We start from the raw sequence: 25922 nt of genomic DNA on the forward strand, positions 1-25922 counted from the left end.
CTTGGCTGGTCCACATCCTGGGGACATTCCCTTACCGACAGGCTGTGGACTCTTCTGCAACACAGCTCTTCCGTTCCTGCTTTTCAATTTCACCAGAACCACATCTAAGGGAAGGTAGCTAACTGTGGGGATTCCTGGTTAATTGTGAAAATATATCACCAAATGCAGTTGACTTAAAATCATCATTTCATTATATGCACACTATCAACCAAAATATCTCTAGAGCAGATATCTAAAAAAAATACACTACAGATGAATGAAAAATTATTTTATTTAAAAATACATTATACAGCAGAGTGTCTCTCTTTTTGTTTTCTCACTGCTGGTTCACGGAGATATGATAAATTTAACCCAAATATTTGACTGGGAAAGATCCTGAGAGAGAAAGAGACCAGTTACAAGCTGATGATATACAGTACACTGAAAAAGAGTCATCTCTTTTAACATAAAAGAATCTCTTGGTAATCTTATAAATCAGATATAAAAATGCAGGTTTGCTACCATGCAAAAATGAGTGAAGATTTCATTTAAATCTGCACACAGAGATATCATTAGTACCTTGGACCCTACATAGGTAGACTAAGAGAAGGGTAAGTGTGCCTAACATGGTGATACAAACTTTAACCTACTACAATTTCATAAACACAGTTGATAGTCTAATAAAGGTGGATTTTCAATCACCTAAGTAACATTGTTGTAGCTAAGGGCTCTATTCTAGGATTTTTGTCCCCATTGATGTATTCCTTTATTCTCTAATTCTCAGCTTAGCACAATGACTTTGTAAGATACTGCACTCAAAGGTGACTTGGCCTTGCCCCAATTGCCAAGCGCTAGTTCAGTAGCTGTATTTTAGAGAAAGCAGAGGTTAAAATAAAAAGTAAAAAGTAGGTGTTACCTGGATGACTATGTGGGAATGCATTAAAATTCATCACAGAAAATATATACCTGGTTCTACAGCCTTATGTTTCAAACATCTTCTAACAATGATTAATGCACAGGAAATACACTGAATTATAGAAAATTTAAGGCCTAGACTGTTCAACAGCCTGCAGTGAACATTAATATTCTCAATGTGTCTATAGTGCTAGTGTGGTATCAGCTGTTGTCAGAGGAAAACTTTCTGGCAGATGTTAAGAGCATCTTCAGCATCTACAATATTCAGATCCATTTAGTGCTCAGTTTTTGTAGGACAACTTCACTATGAATCGTCAGTGAGGCTGTCTTTTGAAGAGGAGTCTCAATTTGACAATTCACAGCAATAACAGAGATATGGTAACATTGCCTGATGTTGAAGAAAAATCAATTCATCAACACCGCACAGACTGACAGAGGATTTTTTTGCAAGAATATGGCCCTGAAACACAGAGATAGAAAGATTTGTAGAGAGAAAGTCTGCTTGTTCTGGTCCTTAGGCTGAAGAAAATTAATGAAGCCATTTTGTTTTTTCCATGAGTGCTCCAACATGAAAATAGAAAGTAGAAACTCATATGCATTTTTCTCACTAAGCCAGTGACCCTCTTCTTATCTTAGCACCCATTCTCCCAGCATAATATCAGGGTGTACAACAAATACGAGAAGATGCAGGCTTCCTTGAACAATTTGTTTAAATGATTTATGAGTAATACGGTTTCCCATCAGACATGCTGAGCTAAGAATGGAGCCCTTAACCTTTCATGGGGTATCATTAGTAATAAAGAATATATCAATGATCAAAATTTCTATATTATTTTCATTTCTCTTAACCTAGATACATATATATCATCCAAGACATTCAAGAACTGCAAAACAACAATTCAACTACAATTATGTCAGGAAAATACCCAAATAAATAAACTTTTAATTATTATACAATATTTATTACAGTAAAAATTGGCAATTTTTTTCTCTTCAAAAGCAGAAGCACCAGTCTTACATATAACATACTGTTTGAATGATATCTTACATGGAATACAGCATAATACAATGTGCAAAAAGCATTTTCATAGAGAACATAATATTTGTCTATTTTTTACACACTGAAATTGCCTCAAATGGAAACAAGTTCATGCTGAATTAAAAATGTAGACTTTAAAAATCAAAGTAAAATCAAAATATGAAGTACTGTTGGAATAGGTACATGAACCATTAAAAACAATGAGAAGCCAAAATAGAGGGTATTGTCAGATAAATGTAATTAGTGCTCAGTTTGTCCCATTCCATCAAAAAGTAAACAGTTACCATTTTTGCTAGAAAGTAAAGTGACGTTCTAATATTTAAGAATTCTTCAAAATGTTGGTATAATTTTAAAGATGTAAAAATCAAGTCAGAAATAAGACTTCTAAAAATTTCTTATTTTTGATACACTGCAATTATTGTGTGTGGGCTGTGAAAAGAGATGAAGTCCAATGGAGTGAATATACATCAGCATCAACATCATGTGACTTCTGCAAAGGCCGTGATGTGGTTCTACGAGTTAAAGGAAAAACAAACAGATAAAAACCCAGAAACCACACAGACAGACATCAGTCACCACTGTGAAAAATTTTGCCTCTGGTACTTTAGGGACAGCCTTATGCTTGGAGATGTAAATGAAACTGGTTTTCACTGCAGTGTTCTCACTCACTCCCATAGCAATTCTTTGTTAGTCGCTGAAAGACTGGATATGTAAGTATGCTGAACAAAGTAATTAGGTGCGATGGTTCTATAATATTTTAGTTTTAGATGGGCTTTTCAAAATTAGGTAACAATGTGAATAACTGAGTTAGCTGTACTTTTATTGCTACCTCATTCATAATTTAAAGCAAAATTCCTAGAAATTAAAATGACAGTTTCTGACAGATTATAATGTACTATTTCAGTGCTGATACAATTTTAATGTTGCATTTTTTTAAAGATTATTGCTCCCCATGAGCTCGGTGGCATAGAGTCAAGTAGCGAAATGCTACAACAAAATTGCGTTCAGCAGTTGAGAACTCATTCAAAATTTCTTTTTCAGAATCACTACAGTGTCCTCTCCATTTCAAATGTTATTCTCCACTTTCCTTCAATGGGACCATTCTTATGAAGATGAAGATGTATATTAGAATGTGAATATACTACGTGTGACTCTACACAGTAAAACTACAGCATCCCAAAGAGCTTTGCTATTTTTTCATGCTCTAACCTAACCAAGTGCCTCCACAAATGTTTGTTAGTTGAAGACATAACTGCACTGTGATGTGCAGGATCCAAAGGAACCGTATGTTCCCTTTAGGCACACAGTACCTTAGACTGCCACCATTTTTTATAAAACATGCAATGTGTAAAATTAATAAAGGGAATCTTGATGTTAAACCATGTTTGTTCCCCAGCACAAAAATGCACAGAGGGAAATAATACCATGCAAAGCACTACAGATTTCTCTCATCACCTCCCCTCCTGGAGCTGACCAAAGTCAGAAGAGAAGAGGTGTAAGCTGAAGAGGAGAGGGGGGGGATGTAGATAACTCATGGAGAGTGGGATAGATAGATCTCCCTTTTTTTGCTAGGGGAAGTTGTTCTAAGTCCTTCAGAAAATCCCTTACCACTCACCATAGAAAGTGCTGGAGAGAAACAGGGGCCACCACACAAGTTTGGATTTGTCAGTTCTTTAAACTGTCTGGATATTTATCTTTCAGTTTGTGTCGGGGGAGGCAGGCAGGCATCTTTGATTTTCACATTACAGAAAGGAATTTAGAAGTACCCTGAGTAGGAGCACAGGAGAGCTACCTCTTGTTCCCCGCTCCCCAAACAAGGCTGGCAGCTTTGCTCCCTCTCTCACTGTGCCATAACTGTACTGTGTCCAGGAGGAGGAGCTCTCTTTCCCCTGCCCTATAATATGCATCTTATCTCTAGCAATGTTCTTGCTGTATTTTATGACAGCTTTCATAAGAGAACACCACCAAATAGTAAGCATCTATGTACATTCTTCTCCAAATAGAATGAATATATTTTAAATAAATAACAATGATTAAACCATAGCCAGCAGATATTTTAAGAAGCATTAAAAAAAAAATGAATCAGCGTGCACCTTTCTGTGAAGATGTTTTCAGTAAACAGTATTGGAAAATATCATTGTTTCCAGATTTCAATTCTGCAGAATCAAAGTAAAATTAGATTCCTAATTAGAAAACAAAACATTAACATTTCAAAGCATTTTAGTTGGCTAGCCATTTTCTGATTTCAATACAGGAAAGACGATACACTGGGCAACCTCAATGACTCTGTAGCTGCTGTGTGGCTAATATGACATTTTCTTCACAGTATTTAATTTATTTTTGCTTATTTAGACCTGAAAATTATCCTGTCAAATTAAACTAGCATCAGTCTAAAACTATTCACTTTGTTGATAAGTAAGATGGTTTAAAAATGAGGAATTGGAGGAAAAAAATTCTTTGTTATTTAATCTAATCAATTCTTTGAAGCCCTGCTATGTGCTATCCCTTTCTCTAAGCGACACACATTTGTCTGTGATGCAGAGAACCAAATGCTCTTTCATGTGGCATTAATTCAGGACTGGTTAACTATTACTTAGGAAAGGAGAATGTGGTTCACACTCCTGCCAGCTATACTTCCAAAATGAGCAGGTCACCATCCTTGGAAGGATATGCAGAGCATGGGATATAACACCACAGAAGAAAATCCCCCTTCCTCAATAAACCCTCAGAGAGAACTGCTAAGCTACTGATTGCAGACCTATTGATTTGGACCCTTGTGAAGGCTTGTCAATTCATTTCCAATGCACTCAGCAGGGTGATGCATAACTAGGTCAAAATTAATCACTTGCTGATGGCAAGAATCAAGGATACAGATTCATGCAACTGTCTGGGTATTCATGCATTTTCCTATGTTATTGTCTCAGGCAAAACTACAAATAAGTTTGCTGAGACTCTTTACGGGAAAAAAAATAAACAAACAGCATCCCTCTTGAATAAGTGCATTTCAACTCTCTTACTATGCTCTTTACTTCTGCTAGATTTACTGTGACAAAGTTCAGTGTGAGATACTAACCACTGTCAGCAAACAGATTCACGCAGATGCAGGAGACAAGCAAAAAAACATGCACAAGACCTCAGCTTCTCCAACTCCATGGGAAATTATTCTCCCCACAGTAATCAAAAGAATTAGAATATGCTAAGGGTCTGCTCAACGGCAGCAGTTTCACAGACAGGCATGCCAGCTTTTGTATTGTTCATTCTAAATTGACAGTATCAGCTTGGTGTCAGCACTCGGTGAACAAAGCATGCTTCGTAACTGTGCTCTCACACCACTAACAGAAAAATGAAAGCTAAAGGCTAAGCCTTGAGTGCAGGTTTCTGGGGGGAAATGATCCATACCTGTATATCTTCTGTTAAGATTTTAATTAAATTCTGTTTATGAGCAATTCTATAACATTAAAGGATTGAAAAAAAGCCATAACAACTTTTTTGTGGTTTGCCATTTTCATTACATATATGAAATATTTTTTACCTGAAATTTTTTTGTTCTGCTCTCATGAATACAGTTAGAAATATTAAAAAATAGTCATCCCAAAAAAGATTTTTCCCTTTTTGAAAACAGGAATTCAAAAAATGGTTTGTAGTCCTTCACACAGTAGAGTTTGTTAAAAGAAACAGAAAAATAGTACTGTAGTAGTTGAGGCAAATGATAATTTATCATACAGCAATAATAATGTTATCATACAATTCTCTGGGTTAATGAAGTAAATTTTATGCTTTTACTGGATGAATCTCATTTTTAGAGAAAAGAATGAGTTTAAGTGGAATTCCCCACTTAAAACATTGCAGACCTGCACGAAACACTGCTGCCACGCTGCATTTGCTTCAATTCTACACACACTTATGTGTGCTCTTGCACACATACGTTTATTGCCTTATATGAAGATGTTCAAAATGGTCCATTCCTGATATCCAGGAGAAGAACCTAATGGTGCGGGCTTTGAGGGAGTTTTGTTGCAATGGATCTTCTTGATTGTTACTAATACCTTGATTCTGTAACACCTACAACACATATATTTGAGGAGATCACAATGAATATATTGTTCCATTTCCTATGTTTAAGCATTATTTTATCTGAATATTAGATGTGGTGATCACAGTTTGCATTCTTGTACAATCCCCCAGAAGTAAATTTAAGCAGTAGAGTAGGACCTAAGTGCAAATGCAAATGCTTGACATTGAAACAAAATTGCACATGGTCTTCTATGAGCTGCCTCTCCTGGGTATGTGTTTCTGTGTGTGAAACAACATTGTATTATATCTCCTCTAACATACCGTGTTATCAAGGGAACCATTATGACCACAGAAATCTGAAAACCTGCCTATAAGCTAATGTTAGCACATGGACTCTAGTCAAGCCATCCTGGAGATACACATACATGTACTAAAACACTGTATGGAGACCTGTGTACACTTCTGGACATCAAGCACAACAGTATTTGGATACTTCTCAACTAAAATATTTTGAAGCAATGGGAATATACACAAAACTTCTCCCCCATTTGCCCACAGTACGATAAGCTAAAAAAACTTCATGTTTTGTTTTTAGCCTGTGAATTCAGTGACAGGTGATCAGTCTCCCTGGAGACCCCCAGGGATCAGACTGGACACCCTAGGCCATGCTGTGTGCACACAAGTGCACATACCAATGAAAGACTTCTTAGTACCAAAATGCTTAAGACCAAGGAAAAAGCAGTAACACTGAGAATTAAAATTAAAAATACCCTTTTCTGACACTGTGAAGCAGCTGTTCTATGTCTCGTAAATAATCAAGATGGAGTAAGTAGAAAAAACATTATACCTTAAAAACAGAAGGGGAACTCTTCCCCAGTCTTAAAATACTATCAGAATCCATTGTAATACCTATACTTACTATTGTTAAAACGTTTTATCACCACAATTACCTTTGGCACATACACAACAGGACAAGAATTATAGTGTCAAACTCAAAGAGATTTTTGAGAAAATTAACCCTAATAGTCACTAGCAATTGGTATGATAGGCAACAAGAATGTCACATATTATGAGAGGAATTCCAAACACTTATCACCATTAAAACGTCAAAAGTGGGGGGGAAACACCCTAAACTATCTGTTTCCAGTTCAGTCATGCTGGAGAGTCAGTCCTATGGGTGGAGTATAAGAAATCTCATTGTAACAAGGATTGGTGACTCTGTTTGGGGACACAAGTAACACTATGAAGGAATGCCAAGCAGAGACTTTGGGGATAAATGCAGCTTAGTTGTCAAAGACAGCATTGCAAAGAACCCACTGTGCAAATAAGTAAAATTGAACCACTACAGAAAGCACTGATGATCAGACACGGTAATAATCATCTCATCCCACAGGAGATGAACCACAGTGCCTCTCCTAAACCAACACTTCCTTCTAAAATCTCTTGCCTCAGTATTCCATCTACTACTTCAATTAGTACTAAAATGCTCCATGACCCCTTTGTATTTGATTTTTTCAAAGCTAGAATGCTTATTTAAAAAAAATAAAAAAGCTAGGAGAGTCCGCAGCTACTACAAGATGTGTATGAGCCCTGTATAAGCCCTGGCCAATTTCAGGTGACTTTAGCATGAAATAACGTCAGTCTCCCCTGAAACAGAAAAAATAGTTTGTGACTGCAATGTGTGAAGCTGAAATTTAAACTCCTCTAGGTACCACCCAGAATACCGCTACTTCCCAGTAACTCTTGACTGCGGTAGGAAGAGAGCCTCCTCTCTGTAAGAGAGTGCCAGCTAACTGAAACACGAATTGTCTTGTAAGAGATGAAGAAGGTCAGATACAGGAGAGAAAAAGGAGCAGAGGAGCGAGTGATGAGGTTTCTTGGCTTTCATTCTTTCCATTAATTTTGAGGATGAATGTAGTTAAGGTGAAAGCAATAAGTCTGCATTGCTGAGCCAGCTCTGGCAAGGATTCTTCAAGGAGACTGCAACTATGGCTCATCTGAGTGTGTGAGAAGTGGGTACCCATGCAGAACAGTTTAATCATCTGCATACACCACAATTAAACAGAAGCGTCATGCAAGCAGTGATCTACCCTTGTCATTAACCAGCAGCAGCTCAATTCAGAATATTACAAGTATATTGTACATATTCCTATTTCCTATTACATATTCCTATTTCAGTACACTTCAAATGTAGCTCTTGACCTCCACCAAAACTCAGACAGTGGCAGCACAGAGAACATGCCAAGCATGCCAAGAGCATTTGTCCTCCAGCAGGAAAAAGCACTGGAGTAGCAAGTAGCAGATCTGGAAACACAAAAATAAGGTGCTTTCAGGTCTGTGTGATATACCAAGTGCTTAATCATTTACAGGTGAATTTATAACAAAATTGCAATAAGTGAGGTCCCATCTGGTAGTCATTTCTAATTAAATCATTAAGACAGCTCACTCCCAGATACCCATATAGTTATTATTTTTAAATACCAATAACAGAGTTCCATTGCTTCATGCTAACACTGCCTTAGCCCATGATAACTTCAGTCAGTCAGGATTTGTGCTACTCTTAGTAGCTAATTTCTTACAGTAAACTGTCTTTAATACTGGCACAGGAGCTTGCAGTCTGAGAACAAGGAAAAACAGATTTAAAATAAGCCAAATGTAAATGTATGTGCATTCAAAATAGGGAACTAGAACAGCCCTAACTGAAATGTAATGAAAAGTAACTTGTACGTGGCTAAAGCAGGCAAAGGCAAGTAGCACACACATTATTTAGCACCCCTCTCTCTCCAGAGGAGAACAAAGGATGTAAAATAAGAAGGGAGTTAAAAAGTAAAGACTAAGTTAATAATTCTTCTAGCGATGGTAGTTAATTGAGATGGTTCAATTTAGACCTTAGTTCCACCTAAGTATTATTCTTAGTGCCTTTTATTTAACAGGGTCTGGCTTCTATCTAAAGCTTTAGACTAAACATTAAAAAAAAATAATCCACAAAACCTCAACACCTAAAGCACTCACATATAAGTAACTTCTTCATCAATTATTTGCTAATTCAAATTTAAACTTTCTGAGAGTGGAAACAGAAGAAAGCATTTCCCAACAAATAGCAAAGTCTCCATGTTATCATCCTCTCATCTCATCTTCTAGTCTGGAAAGGAGAAAGGCTTTGCAACATAGACAAAGATGAACCCATACACTGAGATCTCACCACGTGTAAACACCCTGTGGATAGTCCCCAATTTCATCATCTAGAGAGAAGTTCCATGACAGCAAACAGCTACCCTCTACGGCCATAGGAATATGGGTTCAGAAGGGAAGAAGCTCATTCATATAATAGAGTCCTGTGCAATTCACAAATGGTAGAGGTCATCCTCAAGCAGAGCAAACATCATGCCTGCCACCACCCTTCCACACTCTCCCATAGCTTTCCCCACAACATCTCAATCTTGCCTAGGCCAAGCCTCAGGAAAAGAACATTGTTCGTCATGAGCAAGAGCGTGTCAAATCAGGTAGAAACACTATGTTAACATGAGGTCTTTATCCCCAGAAAAAAATTAAAAATTTCAACAGCCAGAGAATGTACTTTTATTACCTATGATGGCTTTTGAACCGCCAAAATGGCTTCTACTGCAGGAGAGCCTAGCACATAAATAAGACATGTTCTTATTAATGTGGTATGTCCTAGGCCAACAGACATCCTGTTTTGTTTTGACATTTTACAGAAAGTTTACTGAATGGATTATTCTGAAGATACACATTCATCATCTAAATGCTTGTTCAAGCAAATGAGACTCTGACCTCCTTATGACAACATATCAGGAGAAGTAGCTTAGACACATTTGGTTCAAAAAGGCATGTTAGATCATTCTGAAAAGAAATCTTTTTTTCCTTTCAAGGAAAGGAAAAACAAACCCAGGGCTAGCAGCACTGCTTACTGAAGGACAACTTCCACCACTTCCAAGTGACTAAGACAAACCGGGAAGTGGTTAAAAGCATTTCTTCTTATGCTTAATATGAAAAAAATGTCAGGAGTAATTTGGATTTAAAAGAATGCCATAGAAACATACTTTTGGTGCCCTATCCAGTTTAGAATTGTTTACTATCTTCAAACATGGGCATAACACAGGAGATTTTAACAAATAATGACAAATAGAGTCATTAGAAAAAGTAGAACTGCTTTCAAACTTCACATTAGTAGTTCAAACTTTCCCCCTGGTAAAAATGCCTAGATTGTTTTCTTTACTTGGTTATACTGTCTATTTCAGTGCTTGCTTGCTCATAAAATTGTTTAGACATAATCTTACCTGACACTTACATAGTATAATGTCATCTTCAAAAACCATAATTTTTTATTACAGGAAACTAAAATAAATTTTAAACACATCGCGATACTTACTCATGCAAAGTCTTGGCATAGCCAGGAGACTATCACTAGCCTGTCCTAGTCCAAAATCCCATTTGCTTTGGCAAGAGATCGTGGCTTTTATGCAGTTACTATATGACCCATGTTACTCTCTATTACTATCACGTTAAGCTGTTTGCCCTGCTAGCGCAGGTGTCAGATTCCCGGCATTTTCAAGTGGGTACCCTGTCCTGGGGCTAGCACGTGCCTGATAAAAGTCCCACAGCTGATCAGAAGGGACTGCATCCCATGCTCTACACTGGCCTGAGGACGTACCCTGAAGAAATAGAATAAATGCCACTCATACCTGAATTGCATAAACCCTTGGGCTCAGGGTTAGATTTTCTTCCTAAGCACTTCAAGCTCTACGGACTCTCAGCCAAAGCATTAATCAAAATTACTTGAAGAACACAGGGGAAGTGGGACTCAGACCTACTCAGCCTGACTCCATGGACTTAGCAGTGGCTACAGCAGTAACTGATATGTAGCAATTGTTCTTGGAGGTGACATGAAGTCTCCCAAGGATTGTCTCCGAATTAATTCTTCCCTTATTTCTCCTTGACTGCCACGTGCCACTCTACTTTAAATCTGATTACCTTGGCACTCTTGTCAAGATAGTTTGGGGTCATCCTTCCAGGAAAGCTACATTTTATTTAATTGTTTTTTAAAAAAGTCAGACATTACCTTTTCTAAAGGGCTTTCTACTTGGGGTATGCTGATCATGGGCATCTGGGCCAGATTATCCATATGAGAATTTTCATGTTCTGGCTGACGTCCTCTGAAGTTATTTACCACACAAACAACCTAGAAGGGTTTAGAAGATAAACAGAATAGCTAAGGAACAACTCATTTTTTTGCGCTTTGATCCTGACATCCATAATTAGGCAGAACTGACACCAGCTTTAGTCACAGCTTACAGTAGAAACACAGAAAAGTGAAGTTTTACAGAGGTTTTACAGAAAATCCTTAATTAATATTTTTGAGACAAAAGATTTTCAACCAATTTGTTGAATCATCTGAGTCAATCATCTGAGAACCAAAAACCCCTCATATCTAAAAGCAAATCCATTACCAGATCTGAATAATAGTATACCACTTATTAGCAATGTCCTGAATAGATGTTCAGAGCATGTACAGCAGAATATGGCAATAACCTTAAATTCCTAGGAAGGGCCAGTACCATCTAAGTTTTGACCAGCAAAGACTTTCTCAAGTGGAGAGTGAGAAAGGGAGAACAAAGCAAGGACCACCCCCAAGTTTCAAGTTTGAACTAAACTCTAAACCTGCTCAGGGCAGCAGTGACTCTCACACAGGGATTTAGTAATGTGATATATACCAGTTTGTTAGTGTTCCTACTAACTAAGACACTCGGCCAAGCAGCAATGTTTGCCCATTGTATTTTCTTCAGAACACAACTAAATTTGATGTCATGCGACTCAAAGGAGTTTATGCAATATACATCACAAAATATTAGAAAAACAATGCTGGGACAGATTTCTATTCTGCTCTCCTTGATGACTTTAGGGGCACAAACAGAATGGAAAAAATTCTTAAAAATGAACAACCAAATACAAGTCCTAGACACCTTGTGTGGAAGGGAATGTTTGGAAGTGCGAGCAGGTATATTTTAAGGGAGATCTAAAGCTGCCCTCACATTTCTCAGAGGAGTGAAAACACCCACCTCAGCCATCCCTGTGAGAGTTCTCACCTGAGCCAAGTTTTCAGATCCAAGAATCTTGAGATTCAAGAATCAAGCTAAAAAATGTTTTCATGGGGAAAAATTCAAAGGTATATTTAGTACTATTACAAGCTGCCAGGCAGACAAACTTGCATGCAGTAAACAGCAGTGACTATTCCATGCCATATTCTTGCACTGAAGTTATCAGTGAAGGTGATTAATAGATTAGTGGCAGATTTCTGACATAGACACTAGTCACTGTGAACTGTGACTAACAATCTGGTTTTGGAACACAGTTCCAGAAAAGAAAAAGGCTAAACAATGATTTTTTGATCCAGAATAACATAAAATTTCAGTGTAAACCTGAATTAGCATGAAAGAAATCCAATAGGGTTACTTTAAAGCTGGAAAAGAAACGCTACTTATTCTTTGATCAGTGTAGGTATCACTACACTGAATTTAATACTTTATATATGAAATCATAAATAGATGCTAGTCTGAAGGATATACACTTGGTTCAAGTGGGACTTGATGCAAAAAACTCTTGGTTGAAATGCTACAGTCTGGTTCATAAGGAAGTCAAAAGAGATCATTTGATCAGTCCTTTCTTGACTTCACATATCTGAGTGTATGTAAATGTAACTAAGGAAACGGATAATTAATTAAAAACAAAAATTAGAAACATCTCTTTTATCACTTTGTTGTCTGAAAAGTCAAGACTACCAGTATTTTAAGAGATACAAAGTTACACACTGATTTTTTTCAACCATATGTGACACAGATACACACTTACCAAAAATACTGCTATAGATATTCCGATTATAAATCCTGCTATTACATCTGACCAGTGATTTCGATATTCTGCTACTCTGTTGATTCCAGTAAGGAAAGCCAAGCACATTAAGCCCAAGCACAGAACAGGTTTTGCAAGCCTTGTTCCTCTGGCTTTTACTGTGTTGGTGATATACATCTGAAAATTAGAAAGGAAGAAAGTATAAGACTGCTGGATATCTCCCACTAATAGATGAATAAAATTGCTAAATTTTGTTTGAATAGACTATGTGTATTTGGCACTTTTTTTGTTTTGGTAAAGAAAAAAGAAAGTAGAGCACTAGACAAAGTCATCACACCCTTTTCTAGGGATATAGAAAAAGAATTAGATCATAAAGCAAAATTACATTTTATATGAACCTGAAAAGCCCCCAAAAGAACAAGCAAACTGGACAATCCTATGCTATCGCTCCCAATCTATGTATTTTTTTTTATGCAAAGAGGTAGAGACTGATTTTTCACTGTGCACTGTTGACAATAATAGAAAAAGATCTTTACGCTGAAAGGGGGTATATCAAGGCCTTATTTTTATTAGCAAATGCCTTTCTTCCTCATACACAATTTCTCCATGTGATTAACTAGAGATTTGTCAAAAAGCAGTGAAAATTGAAATAAAAGCCAGCATCTACTTTCGTAAATAATATGTGATAGTTTCAACCACTGCTGAACCAATACACCCCTGTACTTTACAGATGGTGACTGAGGATGTTTAGTACCAATCCCCCCCAGCACACAAAGCAATCTAAATGCAGAAACTTTTATGCATCAAACTCCAAGGAGTCAATCTGTCCTGCTTTCAGTCTAACTCTCCCTGTGCAGTACTACTGAATTAAAAGCACTGCCTGATGACAGAGCAGCTCTTCTGCCCTAAGGGTGCGTTAGTGACTACTAGGTTTAAGTCAGCACTTTCCAAGCTCTGATGGGCTAATGGAAGAAATTAATACGAAATCTTTAAATTTCCATTCTCTTGAATCTTGGCATTAAGGCTGCGTCGAAGTTCCCCCGAAAAATTATGCTTCAACTAAGATTTTTGATAAAAAAAGTATTTACTTTCTGCAGAAGATGTTTCTGCAATTAAACCACTGAGATCCCTAAAACCTTCATGTTTAGACAGAGTTCAAGTTTCTAGACTGAAGAATGCTAATATTTTCTATTGAGTTTCACTAGACACTCCAAGCGTGCAATGTCATCACATTGAACTGCAAAGGGAAACAGATGAATCTGCATTGAAGAACCAGTACCTTTTTGGCCAACAAATGGGCAGTCCTTTGGGTTTTTTGTACTGTCTGAAACTTCAGCTGAATTTACTGGGTAATCAAAATGCTGCAATAATACAGTCAAGAAGTTTAGGAAGCGTGGTTACAGTTACAACAAAATAAGTGAAGAAAGTAGCAGTCAGAGCTTGTCTGAAAAGAGCAACATCTGACAGTAATTTTGTTCAAAACACTAGCGACAGATCCATGGTTTAGAGGATGAATCAAAGCTTAAGCTTAAAATCACAGCAGAGTACTGCAACACATACACCTTCAGCGTACCGTACGTGATGAAGAGTAAAGTAGTAGAAAGCTTTCAAGTAAGTCAGACGGAGCAAAGGTTTGAAATAGTGTTTTGGGGTGTATCTCCAAACTACATTTCTCCTCTCTTCTTCCTAGACCATTTCAGAAATAGCGTTTCTCCCTTTGCTGACTATCCTTTCATCTTAGCTCCTTACATTTTTGCAGGCTTTCTTCAATGAGTTACTCCTACCATGTGGAATGCTGATAAGACAACTGCAACCTTAATTTCCAGCTTTAGCACCACTGGTTTTCTTCAAGCTACAGACAGAGCAGTGCACACTGAGTTACACAGCAACACTCTATTTTAGTGAGTCTCGTACTCCTGGATACTACCACCATTATCCACATTCACACTACATGTTAGAATAACTGGTGCTAGGGAAAATATTCTAGTATTTTGAATACCCAGCAAGATCACCAAATTTCAAATACAACTTGGATGAAGTTGACACAGGGAAGTTGGCAGGAAGCTATCCTGCATTTAATTCTGCACTGTGGCATATTAAATCAAAACAACTACTAAGAAGGAAAAATCAACTCAAAAAGGAGTGTAGCTTCTTTAAGGGAAGTCTCAGTGATATATTTCAGCTATCTATAACACCTGGTCATCACCCAAGAAGAATATCTCAATTTTTATGAAGTCAAAACACATTCTAATACAAATACTTGATTCTGCAGTACTTCAGTCAAACTTCAACTTTTAATACAAAGCTAAACTGAAAAGTTCTCTGCAGAAAATTCTCAGAACCTTTTTACAATCAAGCAGGTCCTTCAAATCCCTACTCAAACCACTGAGTGAACAGAAACAACTGCAAGTCGACTCATGCTGTGCCTCACATGAGTAATAAAGACCTCCATTTACTGAGTCCCTTGTATGTACAGTCAAGATTGTCATGCCCTGTCCATTATTCAAAATAACCTGAGGGTTCTGCCAGTATAGGTACTGTTTCTATATTTTCTTTAAAGAACAGACACCACTGATGTTAAGAGTAGTATTATGTTAAAATATTGTTAAAGAATCAATGGAAACAGGGTAAACTTCTCCTGAAACGGTGTAGCAAAAAGTCAGTATATTTGCAAACCTCTACATAGCAAATGTAGACTCTTTCAAGACAGGATTCACAGATGTCCTTTTTTAAACTTGACCTTTTGCAGCTCTAGTACAATATATTAACACAGGCAACTCAGTCACAGATCTGATTTGCACTAAGAATATAATATAATTAAGCAGTTGTTTTCTTCTTGATTCTGGAAGGAAAGCTATAAACCAGCACAGTCATTAACTGACAAAGAATAAACATCTTGAAAAGATGAGAGGATTTTTCTTCTCTGACTTTTCATAAATATTAATTACAGAATCAACAAAGGAAAATAGCTTAGTGATTTAAAACATTAGTGAGAATAAATGACAATATGAATTTTTACATGGCTAAAGATGTTTACTGAACAAGTCCATCTCAGTTACTTTTCAGAACAGAAATTGGGAGAGGAGGAATCTAATTAAAGAAATCTTTTAAATTAGTCAGCAGCAAGACCAACAGCAGAGATTTTGTATGTAAGGTGAAGGATTGATACAGTAGTTAGAATTAATTTTGCAGGCTGCACATTCTCCTGCAACGTCAGATCAGCAGTGAATCTTCTCTTGAAGAACTTCTGCTATTGCTTTTCCTTTTTCCTGAAATAAGATTTTAGTATGAAAAGATCTAAAGGTGATACCAGCAAGTAGACACTGACCGAGAGACATATAAGGAGGTGGATGTTACCTGATCATAAATACCAGTATTTACTAGATTTTCAGGAAAACACAAATATTTGACCTTCAGTCTTCAAGATGCTGGAAGTGAAGACTTCAGAGAATCTCATAAGAAAACCTTTAATTGAAGTGGTTTTCAAAATATGTACTTGAAAGAGTCAGAATCATCACCTTCACCAAAGACAAAGCTACCTGTGAGGTTTCTGACATGACTGTCTCAGGTCGTAATATAAGGAATAATCATAGTGTTGGCACTTAGCTTGTACTGGGAAAGCTCTCAAAAGTGTCATGTTGCAAGTCTGACTCATGTGAAATATGTCCTAAATCTAGTGCAAACAAAATCATTCCAAAACACATAAGAGAAAAACAGGAATTGTATGTCAAATGTAGGACAAAGTGGCCTCCTGAGCTATGCTGCAAGCTCTCCCTAGTCATCTTCTTTCAGCTATCTTTAGGCTCACCCACACAAACATCTATGCATACAAACACAAATGTAACAGGTCCCAGAGTCCCATTTTAGTTAGAGTGGATCTAGTCAATCAGGCTGGGTGCACCAGCCAGGAGGGAAGTTAATTTTCCTAGCTGATTTCATCAGCCTGGGTCCCAGGGATGCAGGTAGGAAGATCCCCTCTGTGCTTGCTGTTTAGGTCGTCCCTGAAGCAGATGGTCTAGGGGACTGACAAAGAGACAGACCAGTCCATTAGTGGACAGAGAAAAATAACTTATGAAGCGAAAAACAGAAAGAGGAAGGAATCACTGTACAGGCACCTATTCCAGACAGCACTCCAAATATAAATGATCTCAATTTTGTTTTGTTTTGCTTCTATGTGCTATTGTTAAAGATATAATCTTGAACTATTCACGTAATACAAGTAATGTTATAGAAGTTCCACCTGAGGAACGTACAACTTTCAATATTCATCATACCTACAAGAAAATAGATACTTGGAGATCAAAAAGCTGAAAGAGTAGTAGGCTATAGTGCATGGTAGTCTCTAACCAGGTTCAACATTTAGTTAGAATCCTGTCTGACAATCTAGAAGTTCTTTAGCTTCCTTGATTAATAATTATTGTGTCAAATTATTTCAAACCACAGAGCAAACCACAGTCATATTCTCAAATCATTTGGGCCTTTCTGCAACTGCTCACTGAAGACTTTTTTAGTGCTTTTGAAGCCTCCTCCAGCTTTCTGCATAAGTTTTGCAGTAATTATTGATGAACCTAGGCAAAAATTGGCTTTCAATGACAGGGGTCTGGGTTGGCAAAAAGAAGAGAAACCTCTAGAAATGCTGGACCTTACTATTAAGTTTCCCCCTATGAGCTCCCCACAGTGGTAACTCTAAACAACTGGAGAAGGAAAGAGGGAATCTTCAATGTACCAGGACTGTAACATACACCCAAATATTAATTAAAGCTGATTCAGTCTACAGAGATTGTTACCATGAGCAACAGAATTGTAACAAAGAACTGACTGACAAGAAATATCTAGAGGTCTTTAGAAAAATCCCTGGATGAAATTGTAATGTTATTTTACTATCTAGCCTGAAAGTAACTAATAGACCCAATATATGAAGCCCATGATGTATGCTGTACAATCAGTATCAAGGGATACCTTTACTGGCTGCACCAGATACTGAAAAGAAATTCCACTTTCCTAACACCGCCCCTGAAAAGCATCCAAAAGAATCCTTTAATACTTCAATTTCCTTACAAAAAATGGACAATAAAGCCGATTCAATAAGGTGGCTCTGCTACTCCTTTTCTTCCTGAACACTCCTTAAAAGCATATCAAAGAGAGGCCTGTCATGCCTCTACCAGCTGCCCACTGAGCAGGAGCCAAACAGGCACTTTAAGACAAAGGACAGGTGAGATGAGACCTATACCTAAAGACTGGATCAAGGAGTGACACTGAGCAGAATGCCACCATGTTGCCAGCACTGTGACCCAGACTGCCTTGCCGTCTTTTCCCAGTGACTTATAAACACAGTAAACAGCAAAGATGATACAGCAGAATGCCAGGAGCAAGAACCTTGCAGAAGAGATGATCACGGGCAGAACAAAAGCTCAACAGAGATGAAAAAATTATTTGTCAGCTTTACCTGCTAGCCCTGCCTGAGGCCATAGTTGAGGCCAAGGGTTCACAGTACAAAGCAACAAAAGCAACCTACAGACCTAAGGGCTATGTCAATTATCAAGACATTAAACATGCTCCTCTAAAATTACAAATCCAACACAAGTCTGAAATGTATGCAATAACACCAAGTTCAAACACTACCCTACAGACAGGTTGGCTGCCAACTGCTCTTGTCCAACGCAATAAGAATAAAACAACAAAAAAGCCAAATTTTATAGAATGAATTAAAATTTGTCTTAAACTACAACTGGGAATGACCAATCCCCTAGGTCTGCAGCACCAAAGGACAACTGTTAGTCATAAGTCTCATATTTAAATCCATGGGAACAGACTGACTAAATCTTCGCATATCACTTTGAAATCCTACACAAAAAAAGAGACTCCTGACTTCTCATTTTTGTGTCTAAGTTGTGGAAAAAACCCAAGTATGTGCATACTTGGCTCCTTCAAAAATATACTTCTAATTGTCCGGGCTGTGTCAGCTTACACATATCAAAACGTGGCTTATACAATTATATTCTATTTAATAAACTTGCAGCGTTTGCCTTAATACCTATGTTAGCAGATGTTGTTCCAGCTGATAAAGGGTGAATTGCAATGTTGGTAAGAAATGAAAGCAGATGCAGTCAACTTATTAACCCAACTCGAGCAAAACCAAAAGATCTAAGACAGTTGAGCAGACACCTAAGGAGAAATCCAGGTAGCAGCCAGCTTGGTTAGAGATTTTGGAACATTTACAGTAGTTCACTTTGAAGACTTTGGTACGCTGGGAAAAATAAACCTAAAAGTCTGAAGAAGACAGATAATACATCCTTGAAAGTGTATTTGGAGAAGGGTAGAGAAAACGCCTAACCATAGGGCTGCCATTCAATGTTTCCATTACTAAGTCTTTCTTGATAGGTACTGACAGAAAGCAATGGAGGCAAACATTACAGAGAGGTCTAAGTATTAGCAATACAATTGTTTGAAAAAGACTGTACTTTCAGCAGGAGGGGAATTCTGAGTTACCATAGCAGCCACCCACTCTCAAAAGAGGGGAAGGGGAAAAAAGGAAGACTCAAGAACCTAGATGAAAAAAGAAGCTATTGTTAACAAGATAATATGCACAGATGCTAGGTGATAAGGACATGTCTGCACTTAAATGGAATGAGATAGAGGAATTATTAGATAAAGGATAGGCTTTGTTTTTAAACGGGTTGATCAGGGAAATCGGCAAGCCTGACACTGTTTACTTTGACCCCTCTGAGAGCAAGCACTCTGGATCAGCTTGTTGATGATGTCTCTGGACATAGATCAGCTTGCCTGTTGATGTCTTTAAGCTGGTCTGGTTTTGTGCACAGCTGGCTGAAGTGTCCAGGGAGGATTCTGTAACAATCTCTCCCTCTCTCCCAAATATTTCTGTTAACCAAAAAGAAAGCACATTTTCCAGAGATTATATGCTCATGATATACTAGCTGAGTAATATATGGAGGTCTTTATGTCCACGCTCTCAATAACTGTTGTACCACAGCTCATACAAAGACTAGGCTGCTGTTTAAATCTTCTATTCCAGTGAATAGCAATGAGAAAGTTGTTATTCAGGGCCAACTATCCTGATAAACATCATGACAGTGTAAGGACACGACCCCAAATATTGGAACATTGCATTTCTTCCCCTGGTGTGTAATAAACAGTATTTTTATTTGCAACCATGCAACAGGATTAAAAAAAAAAAAAAAGATAGAAAGACTGCCAATATTGCATCAAGGACCTAAATCTGCGGGCTACAACTCAGCTGATACATCATAGCAATTCACTTTATTAGGCAGCTTATAAGAATTCAGAAATCCTGAGAGCAATTTACAGTGCTTTAGTTAAATGATGACAGTGTCATGCATCATGCAGCAATACAGTAATGACATAGGATATATTAATTTCTGCAGTTACTGAAAGATTATAAAGTAACGAAACAGATCACAGTAGTTTTAATTTTTGATGTTGCTAACTGTAAACTGACGACAGACAACATAAGGTTTGCATAAAGTACCCTTGCTCATGTCAAAAGCCACTGACACTAGGTATTAGACCTTACTAATGTCTACTTTTTGTTTTTAAAATGTATTAATACTATTTTCCTTCCTGCTTTGCAATAGCTGAAAAGTTGGTTTCCTTTAGTTACTGTGACTCATGGCAACAGTGGAAATCCAACCTTACAGATGGATGAAAAAAATAGGAGCAATTAAAATGAATAATGCTGAATATTTTCTAAAATAGCTTGTGCCAAATTTAGAGGTACATTTCAGTGAAGCAAAGCCTTAGATATCTCCCCAAATAAAGACAATACTATTAGGAGTTATACTTGCCTCAAGTTAGAATTTTATTGCTCATCTCTTATTTGCAGATAACACTTGCCTGTACTAACTGATGATCCATGTCTCTTAAACAGACATTGCTCACAAAGAACTTTTGGTAAATGTTACTGTCAGTGCTTCAGATTTTAAGCAACTGGTTCTAAAACCATATTCAGAAGCATGGAGTTGGCACACTGTCTATGGATGGGGCTGGAATCTTTTCCATGTTGGCAAATATCAGTTTCCAGATCAATCAGGAATTAAAGTCAGCTCATTAAAATATATGCTCAAAAGCAATACATACTCACACACATATATATGCACACATACACATGCAATATATGCATATATGCAATACATACACACACACATGTATAGGCAGGCCACTGTAAAAATACTGAGGGAATTTAAGGGATGTCTCCTGCAATGATCACAGAAGCACACACACACACTTGCCTAGTTCCCACTGACACTATGAGGGCAGCCCTGGGCCCATCCAAAGGGCTACAAAGGACTGTGATTACTATCGCAGGTCAGGTAAAAGACTCCCATAGGCATGTGCTAGGGACAACTTTACTAAGAACAAGATGTGCTTCTGCTTAAGACTAGAAAAATGTGCGCTTCAAACTAAGCCAGGGAGTAGTGCACAGAGTTACTTGAGTGAGATTCATTAGTCACTCTGCCTCCTACCTGCCTCCCCACACTTTTCAATAGCCTCTAGAACAGCTCCGATGCCAGGCAGTAAACACCAGCTTTTATCCCAGCCCTGCTCATCACTCCCTTTATCAGAGAGAGGGAAGAAAAGCAGGACTGTCTCGTAGCCGACTGCATTGCAGAATAAGAGCCAAACTGACTTTGCATGAGCACTGAGGGACCTGTAAATACCAATTCTAGTACCTAAAGACATGCACAGATCTCAGAAAACCTGCAGAGATCAGACACTCACATATGCCCACTCTTCTGCTTCACCCCACCAAAGAATACGGACATGTGCAATTCCATTAATCTGTACTGTGTTAAAACATGGAGAGGAACCACTACCAGTCACAGGCAATCCCCACACTTATTCTTTACCACCCAAAAAAGCCTCTTCCCACATTCTCTGGAAATGGGCAAAAAATAAACCACGAGCCTGGTTATCCCAGATCTATAACCCTTTTTGAAAAACTTGCCCTCTCTCAGCACTGCCTTAGCTTTTGAGGCTCAGAGAACCACTACATCTGTAACTGTCAGAATTTAGTCCAATGAATCAAATTCTCAAAGGCCTCACAGTAACCCATAGAAGGTTTACATATATAAAATCAGCCAATAGTTGTCTTATCTTCTCCCCATTCCTCCCTCCTCCCCTCACAGTGTGAGCCGTTTGCTCTCAAAAATATAGTGACATTAAATAGTACAATATACTTACAGCCAGATACATAGCTGCATACACACTTAGTGCTGCTTCTTTGGATGGGAATGTCTTTCTGGCTTTCATGATAAGATCTGGATTTCCAGTGCAGGCATGTACGCTACTGATGAATTGTGTATACTGTTTACATCCAAGTGCTGTATAGTTGGGTTTACAAAGTGCAAGAAAATGTGGTGCAAGATTCCCTGTTACTACTTGTCCAGCATTTACAAAGATGTCCGTAGCAAACAGTCCAAATGCGTAAATTCCTAAAGAGGGAAACAAAGAGTTAAATCTTCTGACAATTTCACTCCAGGGCTAAACAATATTATAGTATTTATCACAGTAATATACCAGCTCTTTCCATTTAAGAACACGAAAAACCCTCATGTGTATTGTACCCTAAAGATCCTGGCTTGTGCTGGAGATACTTTCCTACAGAATCGCAGCAGCAACACTGCAATGTACCCACACACCTGATCTCTCTGGATCCTTTGGAGGAGCATGCTCACCTCTTGTGCAAGTAGCCCACTCTCCTAGGACCCCTAGCCATGAATCTCCACTGTTTGAGGTAGCTAGCTATACTGGTACCTACCTTTTGCCTATGTTCACTAAACAGAAGTGACAGAGGCAAATTCTTCACCCTATAAATCTGCTTGAGAACAAAGAGTCATGCCCTGATGGAGAAGTAACTTGAAAAGTCATAACACATACTGGACAAACATTTTCTTTTCCCTTGCAGCTATAAAGAAGCTGAGGTACTGAATAATTCAATATTGCCACGCACGAGTTGTCTTCATCTGCCTGCTACTGGGTACATCTCTTTGAATGGCATATTAATCGCAATATCAACACAGGAGCTAAAGATCTATGTATTTGAGGAGCTACTTATGCTAAAGAGGTTTTTTTATCAGACATATCAGTAAAGCATTAAACATGTGCACTCATTCATTAGAATGGAAATGCATGTATCTGATTACTCAAGAGAAAACAGATTTTTAGTATTCTGAGGTCCCTTTCTAACGTTTTGGAAGCAGAAAATGAGCTCTGGAAGGAAATGCAAACACAGCACTCTGACTAGGAGGCAAAGCCAGCAGGTGCGTGTTCAAATTCCACCTGAGCTACAGATTTCCTCCTGCATTTCCATGGGCAAATCACCTTACCTTTTCCATACTTCAATTCACTGTGAATATAGTTTGAGTTCTGGCAGCTGGCAGCTCCCAGCTTCATGGAGCACCATGAGGACTTTAATGAATGCACACCACAGCAGGCATGATCCCACAGAAACATGTGCATTTCTAAAGGTCTGGTTTTTTCCTCAGCAAAGCTAGAGGACCAAGGACAATTTCTGGGATCCTGGCTGGTCAGCAATGTCACACTAACGTTAATTCACCCTGAGCTGCTAGACACTGGTGAGCAGTGGATTGTGCCTAGCCAAGTCACTGCACAGAAGGGCCCTTTCAGCAAGCCCTAAGGGTGTACACTGCCCCAACATAGGTGGCTACATCACTTTGTGTGAGCATAGAGGCCTCCCTTCCCTCCCTCCCAATTTATTTTTTTTGCTTCTGTGAGCAAGGAGGGCCCACCAAGTGGGAAAGAAACACCAGCACTGATTACACACAGAGCAAGTGGAGCAGGAGGAGCTCCTCATCATCACTCCCCACCTCCTCTGGACCTATGCAAGACAGTCCTATTCTTAATGACTTTTAGCACTCCAGTGTGACAGTGAGCAATCACGCTCTCATAAGGCAGGCATGGCTATTATACAAACACTGCAAATACAGACACAGCTGCACATCCCCTCCCTCCCCCTGTGACTGGGGCATGCAGGAGGATTAGCTGCCCCAAGGCTTCACTCCTCCAGCTGTTTCTCTTAGATACAACTGTGAGTGAGAAGCAAACAACAGAACTGAGAATCCCTGCACGTATTAAAAAGCAGCGTCTGGGACTATTCAACAGACATTCTGAGTGGTGCTACTTCTCCTTCCAAACACATTTACAAAGAACTAAGTAGAAAGGATGACATCTCGTATCTACTGAAGTTAATGGGGGAGTTAACAGCTGACTTCAATGAAGCATGGATTTTGTACAGTTTTCTACTAGACACTGTATATAATACAATCTCCAGGCTAAGAAAGTACCTAAACTAGCTTGGTTTCAAATACACATTTATATCCCAATGTCTTCAACTTCAGCTGCTATGTGTGTGTGTAACCAAAACAAAACTATCAACTATAGATATGGCACAAAGGTATCTCCTTTATCCGCTTCACCCTACTCCGGGCCTGCTGGTTGTTTTTCCCCCCCGTGGTCCCAATTTTTTCTGTGTTTACTGCTGTTTCTGCAACTACTTTTTTATCCAACCTTCCAGGAAGCTTCATTTGCTACCCAAAAGGGGAGAACTCACTGCACCCAAGTTAAGACTACACATGCAATGTTGTATGGTTATCTGAATATTTTTCCCAGGTCAAGATTGAGACATAATTGATCACTCTCACCATTCAGAAAATGAAAGCATTAATTTTGCTCATACCAAGGAATCTGATGGTCCTGCGCACCAGTGGATTTATATAACAACAGTCTCCACTTAATATTGTTTTTTCTTGGTTTTCAAAATCCTTTGTAGCTAACTGTAGACAAAACACTGCAGTTTCTCCAACGATAATCTTAGGGAAGGAGAAAAAAGGGGAGAGAAATGGTACATCAGATTACAGCAAGTAAAATATACTAATATTACAGAGATGGCTATCTCATCTTAAGGAAACAAGACCAAACTAGCACAAAAGACAACATAAGTGAACCAAGTTCTTTACGTTAATCTTCTTCTTAGGGAAGTATGCTTTATGGCTTCCTTTATTTGCATTAAAAGAGAATAAACTTCTATAACCAGGACTTGGAATTGACATAATATAACCTAGTTTTCAGGATGAAGGAGAAAGAGAAAGAAATCTATTAGTTTGAGAACAACAGATCGCATAACACATAGGATGTGGACCAAAGTAAAGCCCTAATCCTGGAAGATGCTGAACATTTCAGTTCCCCCATGGCTTTCACTGACACTCAGCACTTCACAGGGTTGAGCTCTAAATTTTGGACCATAGTGGGGGAGAAAAAAAAGAAGAAAAAGAAAAAAAATTCACAACGGAGCTCCTGTTCACATCAGAGGATTGGTTTGCCAGGAGGTACTTAACAAGGTTTGATTCATATTTTGTCAGCTAAGTTTATCAAGTCTGGCTTTAGCTTTGATCCTCATGCTTGAACAAAGTGTCACCACTGATATTTTAACATTAATCATGGCCTAATTTATGTTCATTACACCAAAATGAATAAAGTTCTCACATCTATCAATCATTCACATTACAGTTGGCAAAAATTAAAAATAAAAACAAATAAAAAAAGAAAAATACAGACTTTTGAATGTAAAATATTCCCTCTAAAATGTGTATTTACCTGTACAGCAAAACACGACCTTTAATTTACTGATAACAACTACGGTACTGAGACTTAATAGCCAAAGCCAAGCCTTAAGAGTGTGTCTATCTAAACCTATGATACTGAAGCTTTATAGCAGGTAACATGGGTATGATCAAGAAGAGCAGAACAGAAGGGTCAAATACTGACCACTCTATTTCAATTTTGATTCACTGTGGGACTTAAAGACAAGGGTCTTCCACTCTTCTATATGAAAAGCAGTAAAGCTTACTGATAGGTACATCACACTTTGATAAACAGGGATGAAGACCAGCAAACTGAAGTCTTAACACTACACAAGTACAAGAAATAATGCCATCAAATCTGATTCGTTGTCCAGGTTTGTCTAAACCTTTGACCTAACAGGAAATTGTAAACCTTTTCATAAATCATAATAGGTCTGAACAGTTCTACGGACGGCATCGGCTACAAAAAA

The 25922-nt window shown here is 38.1% G+C and overlaps 1 protein-coding gene across 1 annotated transcript in view; it reads right to left on the bottom strand.

Moving 5' to 3' along the window:
• Positions 1–297: 297 nt before the first annotated feature.
• PLPPR5 (phospholipid phosphatase related 5) overlaps positions 298–25922 on the bottom strand; it is a 45936-nt gene continuing 20311 nt past the window's right edge. The window contains exons 2-6 of the mRNA XM_049809028.1: positions 24549–24681; positions 22034–22284; positions 12815–12991; positions 11028–11147; positions 298–2445 (exon numbers count right to left, since the gene is read on the bottom strand). Of these exons, the coding sequence (XP_049664985.1) occupies positions 2413–2445; positions 11028–11147; positions 12815–12991; positions 22034–22284; positions 24549–24681 (714 nt within the window). The 3' untranslated portion in view covers positions 298–2412. The remainder of the gene's footprint in view (positions 2446–11027; positions 11148–12814; positions 12992–22033; positions 22285–24548; positions 24682–25922) is intronic.

The sequence above is a fragment of the Accipiter gentilis genome, chromosome 8 (assembly GCF_929443795.1).
Source record: "Accipiter gentilis chromosome 8, bAccGen1.1, whole genome shotgun sequence".
NCBI classification, from domain to species: domain Eukaryota; kingdom Metazoa; phylum Chordata; class Aves; order Accipitriformes; family Accipitridae; genus Astur; species Astur gentilis.